Source organism: Anguilla rostrata, chromosome 16, assembly GCF_018555375.3.
Source record: "Anguilla rostrata isolate EN2019 chromosome 16, ASM1855537v3, whole genome shotgun sequence".
NCBI lineage: Eukaryota > Metazoa > Chordata > Actinopteri > Anguilliformes > Anguillidae > Anguilla > Anguilla rostrata.
In genome coordinates, this window is record NC_057948.1 from 28,526,528 (window position 1) to 28,547,809 (window position 21,282).

Sequence of the window (21,282 nt, forward strand, 5' to 3'; positions counted from 1 at the left end):
CTCTTATTACGTTTTATCTGGACACCAAGATAGCTGGTAAGCTTGCGGGCCTTTACTTGAGAGCAGAAAGTAAAGTAATGATCATATAAACTCTTAGTAAACACACTGACTGTAAGCTAATCACCCAGTTTGAGCAAGGTATCTACTGTAGATCGTAGCGAGCAATATTGACAGTGTCATTTTTGTTGCATTTACTTCCAATAAATGTTTGTTTGGAAGCGTTGACTAACTGGCATGTGTTCAGGTGTTGTCTATACAAGGGCACCCTTTTGTAAAACATAACATTTGAAGTCGTGGCAAATAACTGGTCTTATGAAAGTTCCTCTTAATTGCCTAGATTCAAGGAATCCTACAACAACAACAGCTAAATATCAGGTGGGAGAATGCGGAAGAAAGCAAAACTCAGACTTTTGTCGTACAAATGTAAATCTAGTGAATTCATGTAATTAAAGAGGTGAATGGATTTTTAACTGGCGTTTTTTACAGCTGACCAGGTCCCAGGTTCATCATCCCTTCTGACGGTTAGGCGCTTGTCGCTACTCTGCCATTGGACCATCGGTGAGTCTGATGGTGTTGAGATACCTGTCATTCCCGGCCTGCTTCTCTTATCACCGACAGTGCTTCTGAAATGCTCCTCCTCCCGCTCTGCCTCGGCATGCCCTAATTAACGCTTTTCAGCGGCGCTGCTGTGCTGAGGGGGAGCTTCGCAAGCAGTGCACTCTAAGAAAGACTGTGGGTTTCCAAGAAAGCTGCGACTTAACCCTTAAAACAGCCTCGGCAATCACCGTGGACACATCCTGCTCTGTTTCGTCATCTTCTTTCGCTGAATTCGTTTCCCAAATCTGATTTTTAAAAATGCAGTACAAGGGTTATTTTTATCGTTTATCTCGAATGACAGTTCTGAAATGTCCTTAGTAAGTTGGCCGTGAACCTTCTTCACATTTGATTATTTCTTGGATGGATTTTTTTCTACCGAAAATTATGTTCCATTATTACTGGTTACGGATGTAAACCCATTATTTCTTTGTAGCTTTTGTGTAGCCTTTTAGAGGAATACGAAACTTTAGACCAAGCAAAGCTGTGTAGCGGTGTCCTCGTCTTTAAAGATGGCTCTATTCATCCCCACATCAACTTGATAACTATATTCTACTTTCCAGGCTGATCTGCTGTGGTAATTATTAAATGGTCTAAGACGTATACCACGTGAAAGAGTACGCCCTTCAGCGCTGCCAGGCTTCCTCGCATGTGGGTTCTGTGATATCGCTCCGCCTCATGCCAAGAGCGTTTCTCTCCCTGGTGGTGATTTTATCATTTGCTCTCTGACAAGCCCCTCATTGTTTGTCAGGAAGTGGTTTCACACAGACTAATGTGGGGGATGAAGACATCTTTGTCTGTGCTAGTGGATTCATCATGTCAATACTAACACAAACACTTTGAAACGTTGCAATGTCCGTCATGACAAACATTTGTGCGTTAAAACATTAAAAAATATTTTGGAATATCATCTCATTTTCATAACTAGGCCTACAAAAACTGCTCAAAGGCAATGTTTGTGTTCATATTGAAATGCTAACTCCACTTGTACAGACAAGAGAGCCTTAACCCCTCCCCCATGGACATGCAATGATGGACATGCAATGTATGTCATCTGCAAGGCTGAGGTTGTGGGTGGAAATGGAGGCCTGTGATAGTAGTGTGGTTGGAGCGTGGTCTTGAGCTTGTTTTTCTGGGTCACCAAGTTTGTGAGGCTCTCATTAAACGCTGATGTACCCCATGGGGAGGTCAATAAACACAGCAGCTGCTCCTCTAGAAAGTTGTTCAGTTTTGATATCATCAATGCACAGGCGTCGTGACGTTTTGAAATCGGAATGATAGCCTTTTTTCAAAATACAGGAGTGTGAACCGTTGGTTCAACCATAGCGCTCTAGACCTTGAGCAGACATTTTATTGCAGAATTCCATTGCGTGTACGTCCATCAATGACATCATTCACGTTCAACAAGCACTTTTCTGTGGAAGCACATGTTGCAAACAGTAAAACACATATGGTATTTTAGCTGTCCACAATACACAAACTGTAGTTTAGCCATCTTTCAGTCCCATGCGCATTTTTTGGAATAAAAGGACTGGCTTCAATGATTTTGTAATAAGATAATGAATGTCAAAGAGGTATTTGAGATTTTATGAATATTGTTAAAAATGAAATTGGACTGCATTCAAAACAGATGGTAGAAAGAAAATATTCAGAGCAAAATGAGAGCAGTGGGCTAGCTGCTCAGTTCAGTGGTACTGTGTTTCTGTGAAGTGGAAGCTTATTATCTTACTATGCAGTCTTTTTATTCCCTTCATAAAAGCATCTCATTGAAAAGAACGTTGCCAGCCTTTATGTTCATCCTTGTAATAGCCTTTCATGCTCCTTCGTTTTATTACAAAAGATACAACACTTAGCGTGAACCTTTGGAGAAACATTTAATTATCCTATACCAGTAATTAAATGTTTCTTAAATGAGTTCATTTAAATCATCTTCTTCATTTGGGTTTAGCCCAGGATTTAATACAATGTATTAAATATGGAATCTAAATGAATATTAAGTCAGTCACCCATTGGGAATATTTGAATGATTACGTTCATAATTACCGTAATAGTAGATGTCTTGAGCTTAGCAGTTCACTATAGTGGGGGAAGTTGGACATATTTATACAGACTTCATGCTTTGTGGAAAAGGAAGGTTGGAATGAGCGTACATTCACTTTAAAGGACAAAAGGTCATCACCTTACTACTACATGGAGTTTGTTTCATATATATATATATTATATATATATTTCACATCATATATCAATTTTGGTGTTACATTTATAAATGTAAAACTACAAGACCTCATACCTGTTCAGACCGCTCCAATATGCTCGCCTGACTGAGTGACACAAAGTGACAGACATGCTCAAATGTCATGAGAGATTCAATGATTGAAGACCTGAAATAAGGAGCAATGAACAGAGCGTTATCTGATTGTGGGCTGAGATAATTGTAACAGAAGGTGACAGAAACGATTGAAGTCATCCTGAGCTTCTTGGCTCGTTTCTGTGTCAACCTGGGACACGGTGTACCTCAGTTCCACAGGAAATGGCTGCCATTCACTAGAAAACACTAAAGATGAGAGTCTGATGAAAAGCATTATAGTACACTTTTGAAGTGGAAACTTTATTATTTTTTTTTAATGGAGCCAACATTAGATACACCGCATACTATAATGAGTGCATAATTAAATGTTTCCCAAAAACTGTACATCATTTAATAACCCCATGAGGCAAGTTATTTTTAAGGAATATTCATCAATATTCTCAGGGGGTGGATCCAGAAAGGTCAACAAATCTCTCATTTAGAAGACTGTGTATAGGCTACACCTGTGGGCAGTGAGTATGTGGTTGTAACTCACACGCACACGCGCACACACACACACACACACACACACTTAAACATGGGAAGTACTGGAGCTTCGTGAATTCAGGCGTGGTGATTGGTCTCTTTGCCTTGTGACTTCACCAAATCACATAAATTCCATTGTGATGCAAATTCATATTGTATGGTCTCTTGTCACCTGATTAAATTTATCAGCCATTCCCTCTTTTTTTTTCCCTGCCCACATTCAGACCCCTATAACACGGTCATATAGGTGTAAGTCAGCCCTTGTATTTGCTCTTTGTGATGGGGACTAGTCGTAATGAAAACACTGAGCCAGCCTGTCAATGGATGCAAAAGGAGAGGCTCTTCCACATGGCCAGGGCCTCACTTATACACACACTTATACACCTGGCTCAAAATGACATACTTCGGATGCATCTACCGTGTCACCTCGGTTCGCAGTCTTTTAAACCTTGCTAGTTTACATTGATCAGGCTGTTCTTAAGGCTAGCTGTCTGCATCCTGACAGGTTCGAGACGGCGTTTGTGTGTGTTTTTTTTTTATTTATTTATTTTTTTTAATGATTGCCTTGCACAAACTTATAATTCTGATTGATATCTATGATATGAAATTCCGTGTTGTAATATCGGAACTAAATAAGAGGAACTGTGAAAATACATTTATTAGTCATCAGAAAATGTATTCTACATATGCAGGCTCGAATTACTCAGCACCGATTATCTGATTAGATTTATATAATTGATGCACTGCAAGAATGAATAGACCCATTTAAAATGTAGCTGTGAAATTGTTGGCATGATCCAGTGGAGGATTATTTTTCAAACAACACATTGCAGAAGATATTGTGTGAGAAGTCAAGTCCAATTGTCAATAGAAAAGTGTTGACAGAGTTTTTATCAATGACCCGATTAGCAGCAATTATTTTAGCAAAAATTATTCCAAAATAATTGGCTTATCTGTCTGCTTCCCAGAACTTTAATCATATTCAGAGGAAAATGTGGCATTTCTATGAAACCATAGGCCTTTTTTTTGTGGAAATCTTTTAAATTTGATGCTATTTTATTTTAAATCGGATAGGATGAATCGCATAGTTCCACTCTGGGCACGTCTGGACACGTAGCTGTTTAACTGGCATGATTTTACATTCAGTGACAAGTCCAAAGTCAAGGTTTTTCTCAGTATGAGTAGAGTAGTAGACGGGAAGTGTATCACAGACACAGGAAGACGTTCCGAAGCACCTTTCTCCCCTTGAGCGCGTCAGCCGATCGGAGGTCTGAAGTGCCCCTTAGCCCCTCGACTGCGCGGCGCTTTCGACATCGCGCTCTCGCCCCGCGCGTCCCCCCCTCACTTCGTGCAGAACGGCGCCTTCGCGTTTACGCGCGACAGCGCTCGGAAACACGTGGCCCGCATTTGTCAGACGTTTCAGGCGAGGCGTGACACACGCGTGATTGACTGGCCGCCCTGCTCACCTGTCACGAACCCGATAGAGCGGTCCTGAGATTCTCTGTCTGGGTGTTTTTCCTTCTGCGTGTGCTTGCCGAGCGGAGAGCCGCAGTTCCCATTGAGCAGAGTATGATTTCCCAGAGAGAAATAAACACAAACAGCGAAAAGCAAAACTGATTCATTGAAAAACAAAAAAAGGTATTTAATCTCCTTTGTTCTGAAGGTGGGGTCAAAAGTGCCACATCACTTTCTGCAGACTAGATGTCTTTTTATGTCTAAGAAATAAATCACTATTTTTTCCTCATTCATAAAAAAACTGAGCCAGAAAAATTAATAACATTTTTCCTTGTATTCTTTCGTTTCATTTGAATTTGTTTGCCGCGTCCGATGATGAGAGTCATTTCAGGGAACAGATGCGTTTTCATTTTCAGTGAACATAGTGACTGAAATGAGAGCCGCAGTGATGCCGCAGCATCAAATAAAAAATTTTAAAAGGGTTCAGAACATTCTCAGTGTTAGTTTCCTGTGTCCCGGTGTAGTCGGCATATTTTCGATTTACAGTCATCCCCATCGTACGGGGGTGCGTTGTGTGTTCCACAATGAATGAAACAAAGCTGTGCTGTCTTCAATACAACAGGAAGAACGAGTATCTTTTTTGGGTCATAAAACCACATTACGGCAATTCAGCAAACACATAAACCCTTTTAAGCATCTCAATATTACTGTAATATTACGCAGCTATGCCCCTTTATGACTAGAATTGGAGCATTGACAGTAGTGTTTTTGTAATGTCTTGAGGTGTAAAGTGTAAGTGCTGCTTAGTTCCATTGTTGGTAGCGTTAGGAATTACTGCCTGTAACGTAATAAGGTCACGTGTGGCAATGTAGTACGATGGTTATGGAACCGGAACCGGGCTTCGGAACGCGAGAAGGGTGCGAAATGGACCCCCAGCTTGAGCGCTGCCGTTGTACTCTTGAGCAAGGTACTTCGCCTGAATTGATTCAGCAAAATATCCAGTTGTCAAAACTTATTGTATGTTTGAAAATATTACATTTTTATATGTTTGCGAAATGCATGGAATTCTGTGCTACAGCGCGCTTACGTTGCAATAAGTGCATGGGGGGGAGGTTGAACGCAAGTGAAGAACCGCATAAACATCTTATAAGACGATTAACATCAGCTTGTCCTGTGATATATTATGCTTGTGCTCCGCGTATTAACCCTTGAGAACTACAGACCAATAAATTTTGTTCTGTTGGATGTAATTTCAGCTAATGTGCGACTGCATTCAGCTCCTCAAAGAATTAACGTTTGGATTGCCTTAAAGCAGTGAAGTTGGGATTACCTCAGGTTTGGACATGTTAGGCAATACCAGGTCTTTTTATCAGAGCGTGGGAGGCTACCTAGGCTTAATCTGAAATTGTTTTATGTTCATAAGTCAATATTTGTTTCAGCAGGCAAAGGGCTGTCCCTAATAATGATCTTTCCTCAAAGGTAATTCCTGAAAACACACAGTCCACCTCCCCTGAATTATTCCCTTCAGTTAATAATTGCAGCCAACAGAGTATCAGATCAGAAATGGACATCTACCCGACTAGCTAATATTAGATTCTTTAAATTAGCTAGCTGACTCTCATTACTATAGCAATACATCCAAGATGGGAATGAGTAGATAATAACCTTTAATGAGCTAAATTAACATCTTGTAGGTTATTGAGTAGTGATGTTCCTGATTCCTGGAGCACCACAATTGCTGAGTGTTATAGAAAACACCAAAAAAAGTAATTTCATATTTATTTCTTAACAATATTGCAGTATATAGTTACATGTCAGGAGCAATGAAGTCATAGTATTATTATATTTATGTTGTTTGGAGTTACCTTCCGAAAGTTACAGTGCATGACATTTTGACACATGACGTGCTTTAAAATGGTAAGAGTGATCATTTGCATTATATTATAATGATGACATATCGTGAGTCCCTGTAAATGCTTATTTCGTTCAATAAAGGAGAAACAGTCAAACATAATATGTGGCCGTATTAATTGTTATTTTTTGAAAATGTTACATTTGGACAAAAAAAGTTACATGTAATGCCATCGGCCCACAAGCGAAATGATGGCGAGATAAAGTATGGATTTTTTTTGCATGAAAACAACCTTTTAATTTGATGTATCTCTTTTGTCTAATTCAGATATATATGCAGTACATACACAAAGGGATCAGTCACTTCTGCTGACCTTTTAGTGCATTCAGTGGAGTTTCTGAACTCAGCAAATAATACAAAGAGGAAATGGCTGAAGATAGAGTCTTCCGCTGGGTCAGAGCCTCTGTAGTGTGTGCCTGGATTCATATACAGAGTTTCTGTTCTCTTTGTGTCATCAATAGTCTGAAGGGGTCATTGTTTGACTAATTAGCCCTTATACTGTACTAATTGCATGGAAAACATAGTGGTTTTTTTAGCCTATATTTAATAATGAGCTAAAGGAAGTGTTGGCGACAATGTGGTGACAATGTTTTATTTTTTCCTAGTTCAGGACTATTAATACAGAGAGCTATTTTAATTTTACATATTGACAGACTGTATGTAAAGGAATGACTTTAAAAAAAGAGATCTATAACCTTATTTGACCTTTAACCTTTGGATGCCATTGATAGCTGCTAATTCTTTCATACATCTGTCAAGATTGCCCGCGAACTGTGATGCCAGATATTCACAAAGTTGCAGCTTCCTATCGTCGTTTTGACCCGAGGAGGACCTTAAATGAGAGAAAATGATTACTGCTATTTTGCATCATTGTCATCTCAATGAAAATGATCCGTTTCTCGGCCTGATGATTGTGACGCAAATGAACGAGGGAGGCTTTGAGAGGACTCGGTGGTGCAGACCTTTGCCCCATGACTTCATTGTTTTGTCTTGATAGCCTGCTCGGCTTGGATGACAGATGGATTAATCTAATTAAAGTAGCACGCTGCCCACATTCTCATGCCTGGGTGAAAATTAGGGGGCACTTGTGGAGCTTTTCTCACTAAACTGTTGATTAAACTTTTTTATTTTTTATTCCAGGACATTTCCTTGAGGGCTAACTTGTTTGTCCATTCCGACACTTTTATAATACACTGGCAGCTTGTCTTTTATTTCTGCAGGTACCGTACAATGCAATATGGCAAGAGAGAAGGTCTCCATTTGTTTTAAGAATTAGGAACATGAACATGTTGCCTGTGACTTTCCGCCCCCCCCCACCCCCCCACCCCCCGCACCCTCATTTTTGTAACCCTATTTCCAAATGTACAAGGTGCTGCCCAGAGCATAAGCTATTCTTGGTCACTTATATGCTTAAGTGAAGAATATGGATGCTTAGTAAAACTAAACAAACAGTAAGCTTTTTGTAAAGTAAGGTGGATTGTATGTAACTGTGTGTCCTTTCAATCCATTGTAACAGGGCACTAGTTCTAACTAGAAGCATGAGCATAACCAAGATCACAATGTTTTATATGGTTTTGAAATAGAACACAACATAGTGAGTGCACTGCACATTCAATTAAATCTTAAGAAATAACCTTTCAGTAAAAAAAATACAAATTTCTCCAATGTTTCAGGACAGCCACCTGTGCCTATATTGAGATTGAAAAGGAGGAAAAAAACCTGACTTGTTATAGGGAGCTATAAATCAAGTGCCCATTCATAACATTAGAGAAGGGGGATATCAAGCTGTGAGTCAGAGCATGAAAAAAAAATTGTGGGTGGGAATGATCGTTTTCCTTCTGTGAAGCTACTTCGTTGCTTTTACACGTACATGCCCTCAAAACGGTAAAGGAAGCAGCTTTTTAAAAATAAGTTATTCTTTAATACGAATGCTTTGTGTGACCTGTGGATGCCCTGCAATCCATATGAAAACATTATTCTGGTTTTAGTCCAGTAGTCTTTGGCAAATGGAAAATGATAACATGAGGAGATTTGCATAGTGTTGCGCATTCACAAAATGTCTGAGCTGCTGATTAGATGGCAGCATTGCACTGCTGTGTCAACAGCTGTGACTTACTAAGTCGTCGTGTGAGTCACAATGTACACCCACAGTAACACTGCAGGTTCTCACTGTCTAATCCAAACATCAGTGTAAATATGTTAAAAAAAGAAAGCACACGTGTAACAGGTTGTACTTTGTCTATAATTAGGCCTATTGATATGAATGCATCAGTATGCTTTTAACAAGGGACTATTCTGCTGTTGGACTGATTAATAGCAATTCACTGTATCAATTAATTGTTGAAATGCCTCATATTATTCCTTGTTTCTGGCTTACACTAAGCTTACTAAACCCTGTTTCTGGAGATGTGCTGTCCTGTAGGTTTTCACGCCAACCCTAACAAAGCACACCTCATTCAAAGCTAGATATCTCGTTGAGCTGCTAATTAGTAGAATCAGGAGTGCCAAATTACGGTTGGAGTGAAAACCTACAGGAGAGTAACAGGGCAAGGCAGCCCTGCTTTACGTGCTAATTATTTAATATATTACATCATATATAATAGTTAAGACTTTTGACAAACTTTCCATTGCTCAGTGTCACCTGGAAGGTTGAAGAGCAGTTCACAAATAAGGCTATATTGCAGAGATTAGGCAGAGTACGTGTGCTTTCGGATGAACTAGAGGTTTTGTTTGCCGTAAATCTGTTCAACGGGATATCACTCTAATATTTACTTAATGTACTTAAAGGGCCTCTAAAGGCTTTTATTTTGGTGAGCTTGTTCATGGAGTAATTACTTATTTATCCTGTCTTATGTCCCCAAGAAGAGTCACTGAAACTGTGATGGCGTGGAGGGACTTCAAGTTTTTTTAATTTTTATTGCTGGCAGCATTTTTTGCCTTCACATGCTTTCTTTCTCTGGCATTTTCCAAAGAGAGCCTCCGTATTTCAGCGTCTCCTGGGATAATACCCCTCTGTGTATCATACTCATTAACCACAGCTCTGCGTAGATACCGCACTAGGAAATCATTATTCCATTCTTTAGATTCTACTGATTCCTAAAAGAAAATGAAGTTCATTCATGATAAATTTGGCACTGTGAGAAAAGTCAGTCAGGTCTTTCCAGAAAATCACCTTTTCATGGAGGGGGACAGAGTCTGTTGATTTTCATTTTCATTTTAAGGCCATGAAATGTGCTGTGCACAATTATGCTTTATAACCTTCTTTGGGGCGTATTATTGTTTACACACAGTCGCAGCTGTAGGTTCTTGTTCCCTGTTTCTGATGGGAAGGTTTTCTCTGGTTTTATTACGCTGTGAGCCAGCTAGTCTTTCTCTTTGTGCCTTGCAGCAGATCATGCTGTCGCTTGTTTGCTTTCTGTACACTTCTCAATACCTCCAAAGAAATGAATGCAGCTAAATTAGATGCGCCGTCTTCCAGTGCCCTTGTCTAATGAGCTTTTCTTCATTTGTGTTTAGGGTTCCACAGCTGAGATGATGCTCTAGAGAATTTAATGCATATTATTTTATAACCCTTGAGAAGTTAACCCTAGACACAAACAAAAACAATCAAGGATAATAGATAAGACACTAAAGAAAATGCCTGTATGTACATTTTGTGGGACAATAAACATACACACACACACACACACAAATGTATGCATGCATGCAAGCGTGCACAGTTCCCTTAACTTTGTTGATAGGGTGGAAAATTTAGCCTTGCGATGTTTCATTGTGTCTTGTGCAAGCATAAGGAACCAGGTCATATCCACGTTTATGCAATTTATGGAATAATAAGATTGCACTCTTCTAGCACACCGGACCCAGGACATGTGCCTCGTCACATTTGTTCTGCAGAATGCCGCGTGGTACAAGCTAGGACTGGCAGTGCACTGAAAGACAGGCAGTAGTGCACGAGAGACACACTATGGATCGCACACTGATCTAACCTCTGCGTGAACAGTGGATTGTTCATTCTTAACATAAAGAGGTAGCGCTTAACTTCTTTAAGGTGTGATCACGATGCACGTCCGTGGTTCTAGTGCTGTGCTTTTATGACCAGTCAAAGCTGTCTGCTAATTTGGGAGAAGCGCTGTGCAGAAAATGGAATATGGTGCCTAGGTGCATGGAACTCTTTTCCAGAAGGGTACCACCAATGATTCCTCTTGTACTTCTAGATTTTGTGAAACAGAGCGACCACCTTCATTGTACTCAGAAGTATTTTGACGGACTACTTTATCAGAGTTCTTTTCCCTTCTGTTTTATAGTTACGTCAAAGGATGGTCATAACTTTTTTTTTTTTACAGTCATGTCAGGCCATTACAGTACAGACAGAAGTCTAGATTATTTCACGTTTTCTGTGGAGGTGTTCAACATTTTTTAAATCACTGTAATGGTCTGTGGGCTCAGGGCATGCTATGTCAGCAGTAGCAATATTACATGTTTAAATAATTTATTGCAATTTCACAATGAGTTGATTATCCTGTCTGTGCTACTTATTGCTGCTATTGTAGCAATTGTTGTGCTAACCACTGTGAAATTGCCTGCTGAAATTGTCTGCACACCTCACAGGAATGCATCACAAAGATCTTTGAAATGGGCTCCTAAGGATGTCCAATATCAGAGCGGCATCTGTTCCTGGCTTCATGCTGCCGGCATGCTAAACACTAATCTCGCTGCATTTGAATGTTCACAGGCTAATCGCGGAGCACCTGAAAGATAGACAGTCTCTATTCCTGGCAATGTGGCCCTGTTTCATGAAAAGTGCTTTTTCTTTCCCCCTCTTGTTCGGTGCGGTCAGGCTGACGCCACCTCCTTATTAACCACAGTTCTACTCTGAGAAACCTCGCCGACATCCTCTTCACAGGAGACGACAGCTCACCGCCTTTTCTTTGTTTTCATGTCTTTTTGCACGTATTTGGGCTACACAGGCAGAGCATTACCCAGTTGCCCTGCCCAATTTCACTCCCAGTTTCAACGTTGCTCATAGAAGCTCCACGTGCCCCAGGAAGTCCGACAGTAGCACCATTCTCAACCACCTCTGTCCTTGTGTCCTTGTATACCTTAAAAAAAAAAAAAACAAGTGTGCCAACCCCCACTGCAAGGCAGGCTGAGTTCCAACATTAAATCTGAGTTGGTTGACTGGCTTTTGTGAACTCGGAGCTTGGGTATCTTTTGGTTGTTTTAAAGGCCCTTGTGCTCAAACATAGCAAGTTTAGATGGTCTTCCACTTTTTCCTGATGTGTTAATTTATTAATTGAGAGTCAAAGAAAATTAAATTGCAAAGATCCTCGACGAAAGGAACTATACCGAAAATTGGATCAATAGAATGGCACGAAAAGTGCATCATTAAGTATTCCAGGAGGCCAGATCATTGAGATAAGAGCCAGCTAATATCTCAGATAACTCATCGCATAAAACCAACCCTACTGAAATGCTGTGTTTGGTTTATGGCAACAGCCATTTTTCTCTGTCAAGTTAACCAATCAATCAAAGTTTTTTTCCTTAAGTGAAGCTAGACAGAAGGTCATTTCAGACAGATGGAAAGGTATCTTGTCGCTTGTGTTAGCCTGTGAGGCCCAGGACAAAGGATGTCCTGCATAGCTATCAGTCTTGAATGTAATCAAACACGCTTTTATGTTCCTTTTATTATTGACACATAAGGAAATGACCAAAAAAGTGAATTACTTCATTATGACTTTCAGTGTTCAGAGTCTAGCAGCATTTGTTTGAAAGCTTATGAAAAGGTTTTGTGTAGACACAGAGGTGGTTTCACTTCTAGGTGGTGACAGAAGTCACAAAAGAAAGATTTTTGTAACAAACTTAACTGTCAAAACATTTCAAGAATGGACAGGTTCTCTCAGAAATGTAAAGGTGGTGCTGATTTTCATTGTTGTTTGCTTTCACTGAGCATTCACGCTTTCTTGTTCATGTTGGAAAGTGTTTACATGTTAATTTCAAAAGGATTTCACACTATATGGAAGATGCTGTCAAACTCCATTATGGCCTCCTGTCCTCTTATGCAGTTCTGTAATGCCACAGGACTGCAGAGAGCAAATGCCAGTGCGGTGTGTTTTGTATAAAAGAGTGAAAAGGCTACAGAAATCCTGTTTATGTCCTCGGTTTTATTTTATTTCAAAATTTAATTAGAGGATAAACCCCTTGAGATGCACCATCTCATTTTCAAGGGGGTCCTCAGGTTTTCCCTGGTTGTGTTCAAAGTCTTCAAGACTTTCTCCCTCTTGGTCCTCAAAGACCTGGTGGCATGCAAATGTGTCCCTGTAATTTAGGCGTTGAGAGGTGAGAATCGGCTGCCTTTGGTTCCAGGCCTTGAGTTTGGCCTGCTAGCGTGGTGAAAAGAGTGAGGTTGAGGAAGGGAAGAGTACATCCTCAGCTCACTGCTGATGTTAGTGAGCAGTCAACGCTAAACACAATAATAATATAACATGTATATCTAACAAAATAGGAGCTGGCTGGAGATCATGTACCCTACCTGCCCGTATGACTCTTGATCCAGTTTAGGGCACCGGTGAGCGCTTGGCATATCTTGTACATACACCAGCTTGGGGCACGTCAACCTGAGCAACTTCAAATACTTTCAAAAATGACAAATTGAGAAGAAATATCAGCCAGCAGGCCATTTCTTGTATTGCAAAAGGATGGGATGAAAAAAATTAATATTTTTCTCAAACACAAGCCTCACTGCTTCTTAACATTATCTGAAATACTGAACATTGATGAATGCTTTCAAAGAGATCATAGGTTTCACAAGAGACATTCAACATCTGATTATAGGCTTTCTTCAAATCTATAAAATGGTCATTTGTCAGCGCAATGTCACAACCAGTAGCAGTGAATGAAAGCCCTTTGCAAACAGTCATTGGGAAAGGCCTTGTCTAGTTTATTTCATATAGGCCTATATTATCAATGATGCATATTGTCAAAGTTCTTAGTTGCTTATTGTATTAGCAACATATTGTGAAATATAAATGAACAATTCCAGTGTTCAGTGTATACTTGTTGTTGCATTTTAACCGATCCAAAACTGTATGGATCAGCTTCTCTGAGACCAGCTGGTTTGCAGACCAAAACACACAGACAATTAAGAGTCCTTTCTGAAATATTTAATCAGTGTTATTTGCGCTTGTGAAGTTCACTGGTTTAGCTTGTGTGGAACATCTTACAGAGTACAGTCCTGTGTAGAGTTGTGTAAAAGCTTGAACTGGTACCTGAAGGGTGTGTAGCGAATAAAAAGCAGAGAACTGCCCTCTGAACTCAAGATAAAGCACAGTGTACTAGAAAACGGTTTAATATATGACTCGGTGTCAGAAGTCAGATTTCGTAGAATTACTTTTCAGATAAACTCCCTTTATAGCAGGGCACTTTTGAATCTTACTTTGGAACATCTTGTTCATTACTGAACTTTCGGCTCACCTTAATCGTATTTCCGTGACCACGGTGTTAAATAAAATGTGTGTTTGTATTAAAAGGGGGAAAAAAAGGTATAAATGTCACTTTCTCCTACTTTTAATCAATTCATCATGCTTCATATATCCTATTCAGTATGTGCATGAGTTAAAGATAATGGCATCATTGAACGGTGCAATAATTATCAGCATAACAATAAGGCTACTGAGGGGATACCCTCTACCCTCTCACTCTCCTAAAAAGCAATTATTCTAAAAGCACCACATGATTTAAATCAGTGGATAGAGGCGGAACGGCAGTTCTATTCCATCAAGAGCTACAGTTGTTATTGACAATCTCTTGTTAGCCTTAAGAAGTTGACACAGACAAATGGACCTTAAATGGATACTAAATATGTCCTGTATGTGTGGCTGCATATTAAAAAGGGAAGCATGTTATTTTTAAATGGGGTTTGCATTTGTCAATTCATCTTTTTGCTAAGGATTTCATTATTGGACATTTCTATTTTGCACACATTTTTAGCGTGTGTTCTTTCAGTAGTCTATTGTAGTTTTGTAAAGCTTGGTGCATCTTTTTACCCTTGTGCACGTTTGTAGTTTTTCGAAAAGGTCTTATAAGTATTAATGTTCTTTGGATTACTGAATAGATTACTTCCATAGTTGGTCTGTTGCTTTTGGTTTTTATGTAACAGTTATATTGTTTTTGGAAATTGACAAGTACTGTAATAACGATAATAATGAACACACACAGTGTTATATTAGACACGTTCACACTCGCGCATACAAACACGCGCACACACACACACGTGCACGCACGCACACACACACGAACTGTTTCTTTGCGGCTTTAAAATCACCACCCAATTTGTCCAAAAGGTGGCACTGTTGAGTTTTCAAAATGCAAAGCTGTAAACTGTTTGGCCATGCTTCTCTCTCAAATCTTTTAAAAAAGTAATAGTTCAGTATCATTCTATTTGTGTGTTGAGGACAAAAATAACACCTTTTCAAAATAACTGTCATATTTCGGTAGGCGCTTATGAATGTTGCTTCGAAAGGGTGGCTGTGCATATATATGCTAAATTAATCTTTTAGGATTTAGGATATACTTTTTGTAATTCACTCCAAATATACAATAAAATAAAGCGCCGTGAACTGATTTGACTGACAAATAAGGACAAATGAATGGCACTGTACAAGCTCATTTATGCCGCAAAATCAAAACGTTACGCCACGCCGCTGCTTTTTAAAACTGCCAAACGAACGAAAATAAAAACCACGGAAATGCAAAATACGCGCAAATACCGGTTTTAGAATTTTGTTAATAGGATACTCTGCAAGTAAACAGAGATATAGTACCGAGTGTCTTGAATGTCCTCATTCATTTCACAATTTGAATCAAGACCGTAACATTTGTTGTTATTTGGAATACAATCGTGCATATCGTTCGCACTGCATAATATGTTGCGTTTTTAAAAGTATTTTAAAAGAACAGCGACGTACGGAGATGTTCTAGTTTAAGGTTATAATCTGAAGACAAAAACAAGTAGGGTAAGTACAGTACGTGACGCGAACAAGCTCTCTAACACCACGCACATGGCATACAAAAGACCGAAAAGACCATTTTCCTAAAAAACAATCATTTAGGATTTACTCCAAAAGGTGGTACGAAAGAGTTAAAAGTTTTAGTCCCAGCTGACTGTCAGCTGATAGCCCCTGACAGTTGAGAAAAGTTTTGTTTCTATACTATTATGTTAATTAGCTTTCAGAATGAGCGAGCCCATTGGCTCTGAGTCTGAGTCAATTTCCCATTTCAAACCTGACGTCAGGGCAGCTATAAAACTCAGCAATGCTTTTAAACTCATCTGCTGGGTGATCCTTTAAAAAATTCTCCAACAAGCCTGGGGTATTTTTTCTACAAGGCTACAATTTGCGTATTACTCGTACGTTTTTACCTTCTCAAATTTACGCGACACATTTTAAAGAAACCATGAAGTGTTAAGTGTGTGTGGTACAACTGCCGTTATTCTCATGCAAAGAAAGGAAAAAGGAGAGACGCACGCGTTGCTCTGATGCGTATGTACAATAGACTCTGCAACGGAAAACTAATAATTTAAAAAAATCGCCGCTGCAAAATTGAAAACCCTTTTCTTGGTTTAAAATAAATAAATAAAAAATCAAGCTGGCTCACACTCTTTCAACCCAGAACAGTTTGACAGCTGCTCTTCACCCCCTTTGGAGGACTGTCAACAGCAAAAGGATGGCATCAGAACTGGCAATGAGCAACTCCGACCTGCCCACCAGTCCCCTGGCCATGGAATATGTTAATGACTTCGATCTGATGAAGTTTGAAGTGAAAAAGGAGCCGGTGGAGCCCGATCGCAGCATCAGCCAGTGCAGCCGCCTGATCGCCGGGGGATCCCTGTCTTCCACCCCGATGAGCACGCCTTGCAGCTCGGTACCCCCTTCTCCAAGCTTCTCGGCGCCTAGTCCGGGCTCCGGGAGTGAACAGAAGGCACACTTGGAGGATTTCTACTGGATGACCGGTTACCAACAGCAGCTGAACCCGGAGGCTTTGGGCTTCAGCCCCGAAGACGCCGTAGAGGCGCTGATCAACAGCAGTCATCAGCTTCAGACCTTCGATGGCTATGCTAGAGGGCAGCAGTTTGCCGGTGGAGCCGGAGCAGGAGGCACTATGGCCGGGGAAGAGATGGGTTCGGCAGCCGCTGTGGTATCCGCAGTTATCGCGGCTGCCGCAGCTCAGAACGGCGGTCCTCACCACCACCACCATCATCATCACGCCGGGGGACATCACCAAGCACCCGGGATCCCTCCCAGCGGGAACTCGGGAGGAAACCACCAACACATGCATTTGGAGGACCGGTTTTCGGACGAGCAGCTGGTGACCATGTCAGTGCGAGAGCTCAATCGGCAGCTCCGGGGGGTCAGCAAAGAAGAAGTGATCAGGCTTAAACAAAAGAGGAGGACCCTCAAAAACAGAGGCTATGCCCAGTCCTGTCGCTACAAGAGGGTCCAGCAACGGCACGTCCTGGAAGGCGAGAAGACCCAGCTCATTCAGCAAGTTGATCACCTCAAGCAAGAGATCTCCAGGCTGGTCCGGGAGAGGGATGCCTACAAGGAAAAATACGAGAAGCTTATCAGCAATGGCTTCAGAGAAAACGGCTCGAGCAGTGACAACAACCCTTCATCTCCAGAGTTTTTCATGTGAGTCTCAGCATAGAAAGAAAAACAAATCAAGCTTGTCAACCCCTTCATAAAAGTTCTCCACGTGAATTTTTTTTAATTTTTAATTTTTTTTAACGGGGCTTGCTAGACCAAGAAAGAAGTTTGCCAACTTTTTTGTCTTTTTTATCATTTTTAATTTTATGAGAATTGGGGTTTGCTCAAGCTTGCTTGCCTAACTTAACGTTCTTTTTAAGTTTTTGGGGGCTTGCAATAGAAAGATTGAACTTGTCATCAAAAAATATGTTCTTCATTTTGGAGCTTGCGCTTTGAAACCTGCCATCAAGTTCATTTTTTTAATTATCATACTTATTATTATTATTGTTTTTACATTTGTTTAGCTCGTGAATTTTTCGTCGTTGTTTTTTGGCTTGCTGTGTTGTTCTTTCATAGATAAACCGTAGTTTTAAAGTTTTTCATAGTTGGTGTTTTGACATTATGATGTATATATGTGTGTGCGTTTTGCATACATCCATATATATGTATACACCATTTAAGTTCAACTTTTTGCATCGTCGAGCTTAAAACCTAAATATAGATTTTAAAAACACCTGCCAAAAATCAACTGCAACTACCTTCAGTAGTGAGTTCACGGCCTTTTCCTTTTTTATCTGCCAAACATGGAAGACTCTGAGCCTGCCATTTTTACCCCATTTTCATATCATGCATTATGCTTGCTATTTTGTGTTTAGCAAACAAAAACTGTAACTGTTAGGGACGAATACATGCATTGTTTTAAAAAAAGAGAGACGATATATTATTGAACAGCCCTGCATGCTGGACATGTATGGTATTTTTTTTCCCTTTTTTGTGCTTGAAAATGAACTTTCTTGGATGACTCCGGCATGACATTCATAACTTTATTTTATTGCCTCATCACTTTTTTGGGATTGCGACAAAAAAGTGAGAGGGACATCCTGTACCACCTCCTCCCATGAAATTGCATCTTCTTATTTAGACTGTTTGATAATGAGTTGTACGACATCGACTCTCATTTCTATACAGATATGCACTGGCGCATTCCCGTTGAAAGTTGTCAGACTGGATTCCATGTTGTGGGGGGTAGGGGTGGGGGGGGGGGGGGGGTGGGGGTCTAAAAATTCTAAAAGGAATCAATCCCTGCTTGGGACTAAAACTGTCTTGCTGAAAGCGTTTTGTTTATTTAAGAATTCCCCATCCTTATGCATTTGGTAACTCTGGAATGATACGAATTCCTAGTATAGCCTATAATTTAAGTATAGTTTTATGATCTGTAAGCCTAAAAGTTAATATGGTAATGCTACAGGTTGTTATTGAAAGGAATGTGGTAGATAAATTAGGTTAACTGTAGTTGTAGGTTTTATAAGGTCCTATGCACTAAATTGTTTTTTTTTTCTGTTGTTGATGTAAGTGGGAGGGGGGGAGGGGGCTCTAAATTTGTAAATCAAAATGGGATTTTTAAAAAAATACGTAAATAGAGCTTTTCTGCAGCATGCGCTTGCAGTTTAAACAGAAGTATGTAGCCCTTATTATACCACTGACTGTATTTCAAACCAAAGTATTACATGGAGAGAGACTCCTGCCTACTTAAAGGGGATAACCATACATGTGAAAATGTATTCTTCTCAAAGAATTGAAGTATTCTGGGCTGAATTGCACTATGATATAACCTGCAATCATATATTACAGAATGGAAACTGTTTAGAACGCTAATATAAAAATGCAGTTATTCGTAACATTGCTGGAGAATTTAATGATGCAATTTTAACAAATGTGTTATCATGCGGGACTAGATGTGTTTTTTTAAGAATTTCAAAGGCAATAATATTATAATAATCAGTAATGTCTGGACATTGATAAATAGTCAGGGATTGATACCCTGCTTGTGCAAAATGGGGAAGTACCATTCATCAATAAATCTTTAAAATATGTTCATTAAAATGTTCCTCTTTTATACATTTTGCTGTGCAAAATTATTCTACTTTACTTACGATATGTGATGTCCATATATGTGCTTACTTTCATTTCAAACGGTTAAATATTATTGAATAAATAATTCTTGTTTCGGATTTATGTAGTTGTTCAGTGTATTCGCCACACTTAAACCCTGATATAAGATTTGTTTGCGTACTTAACATGACATCAGCCGTGGAAAATCGACGACTACCACATAAGGAACGTAGAATTCTTTCTCTCAATTGGCGTGGAAGTGCTACGTTTATTGTTACACTTGCAAACATTACATGTTATAGTTTGACGTCGGTTGTTATGTGTATTAACTTCCCCCACAATATTTTAGTATTGCAGAGAACATGGCATTTGAATATGTTGCCTTTTTAAGCAAAACTGAAAGTAGTTTACTTATTCACGAAGGCCTACTAGGTTAAAATAACCTTTACGTTTATCTTAAAGATAACAGATTCAGACTTTCTGATGAAATGATGAAACCATTCTCATTTTGACGCATGAGCAACGTGGTTTCCTCAATAAACAGTTCAGGCAATGCACATGTGGCATTGCGTCATTTCACAAACACTGTGCAGAAGAGAAACACTGAAGTCGTGAAATTCAGAGAAATGAGTGGACGGCCCGATATAGGCTGTATAACCCAATCCATAATACTGCGCTACTTGGTGGGGCGAAGTTAAACACACGGGCATGGTCTGCATAGCCGTAATACGCTGCACGGTATATGGATTTAACGAGCGACGACATGTGTTTAAACCTGCAGGTCTTCGGTGGGATTCCACTTCAGTTGGCCGAACTTTAGTCGCCATCGTTCAGATTTAAATAGTGAAAGTAACGCCAAACAATTGTAATATTGGTTAAGTATTTAATTTAAATACGCATGTAATTGGTATGAAAGTATCTTAATTCCTTGATGGACTGTTCCGTTACCCTATAGGCTACTCCGAACTCTGAACTCTCCCAGGCGTCTGTAGGCTATCTGCACGTTTCAGGATCTTCAAGAATGTTAACTTTTTATTGATCTTAGTCGAAAATGACACGGCTAAACAATTGATGGAAGATAACGGTGCTAAAACGAGAAAAAGTATGAGGAATGGCAAATACTTAATCATCTTCTGTATACCAGTTTTGAAGTAAGATGAACTGAACTTTTCTCGTGTAATTTAAAAGGCTGGGGATCGAATCAAAATGAATAAACAAATGCGGCAACGGTTCAAATGTAGTTCAGTTTCTGATAGGTTAATTATTGACGTCTGGCTTTTGACCAATATTGCACAATTTTCAATATTAATCTTCCCAGCTGTCTTCGAATTATGGTTAATTATTAATTCAACGACTACGTTTTCGCATGTTTGATAATGGATAGGTCTACTTTGTGTATGCGTGGATCTTTGTGTCTTTCAAGTTAAGGCTTGATGTCATTTATCAGCCTGCAAATAAGAACATTACGCTTACCTATAAAAAGTTGGTGCAAACTTTAGTGTGCAAAAATCTAGGCAATTTCCCTTTTTTAATAATGCGATAATTTTGAAAACCATTTTTTTGACAACGTCACTGTAATTTAAGGAAATTAGATCTTGATCGTGTCGATTGCATCTATGTTAATTGTTAGACTGTCGTCGTTAGTGTGTTTAAAATATCTTCATAGGGGTTGCAACAAATGGAAATTTAGAGTAGGGTCGGGTCCTCGCCAAAAATGAAAGACTAGGCTATGATATAGGCGACTAAATATTTAATAACTGAATTATGCAAATAAAAGTTATTTTAAGAGTTTATAATTAAGTTTATCCTTATAAAGTATAATCTGGCGTTCTGAGCAACATCGTAGAAATACAGTA

The 21,282-nt window shown here is 39.6% G+C and overlaps 1 protein-coding gene across 9 annotated transcripts in view; it reads left to right on the forward strand.

The window, feature by feature from the left end:
• Positions 1 to 21,282, forward strand: part of LOC135242659 (transcription factor Maf-like) — a 279,764-nt gene that overhangs the window by 138,321 nt on the left and 120,161 nt on the right. For 3 of the 9 annotated variants that reach the window (XM_064313821.1, XM_064313820.1, XM_064313819.1), the window contains exon 1: positions 16,041 to 17,479. The exons of 5 other annotated variants lie outside the window; for them this stretch is intronic. In XM_064313821.1, coding sequence (XP_064169891.1) covers positions 16,515 to 17,479 — 965 coding nt within the window. In that variant the 5' untranslated portion in view covers positions 16,041 to 16,514. Of the gene's footprint in view, positions 1 to 16,040; positions 17,480 to 21,282 lie in introns of those variants that run through there. One more of the 9 variants, XM_064313818.1, reaches the window with a different exon arrangement.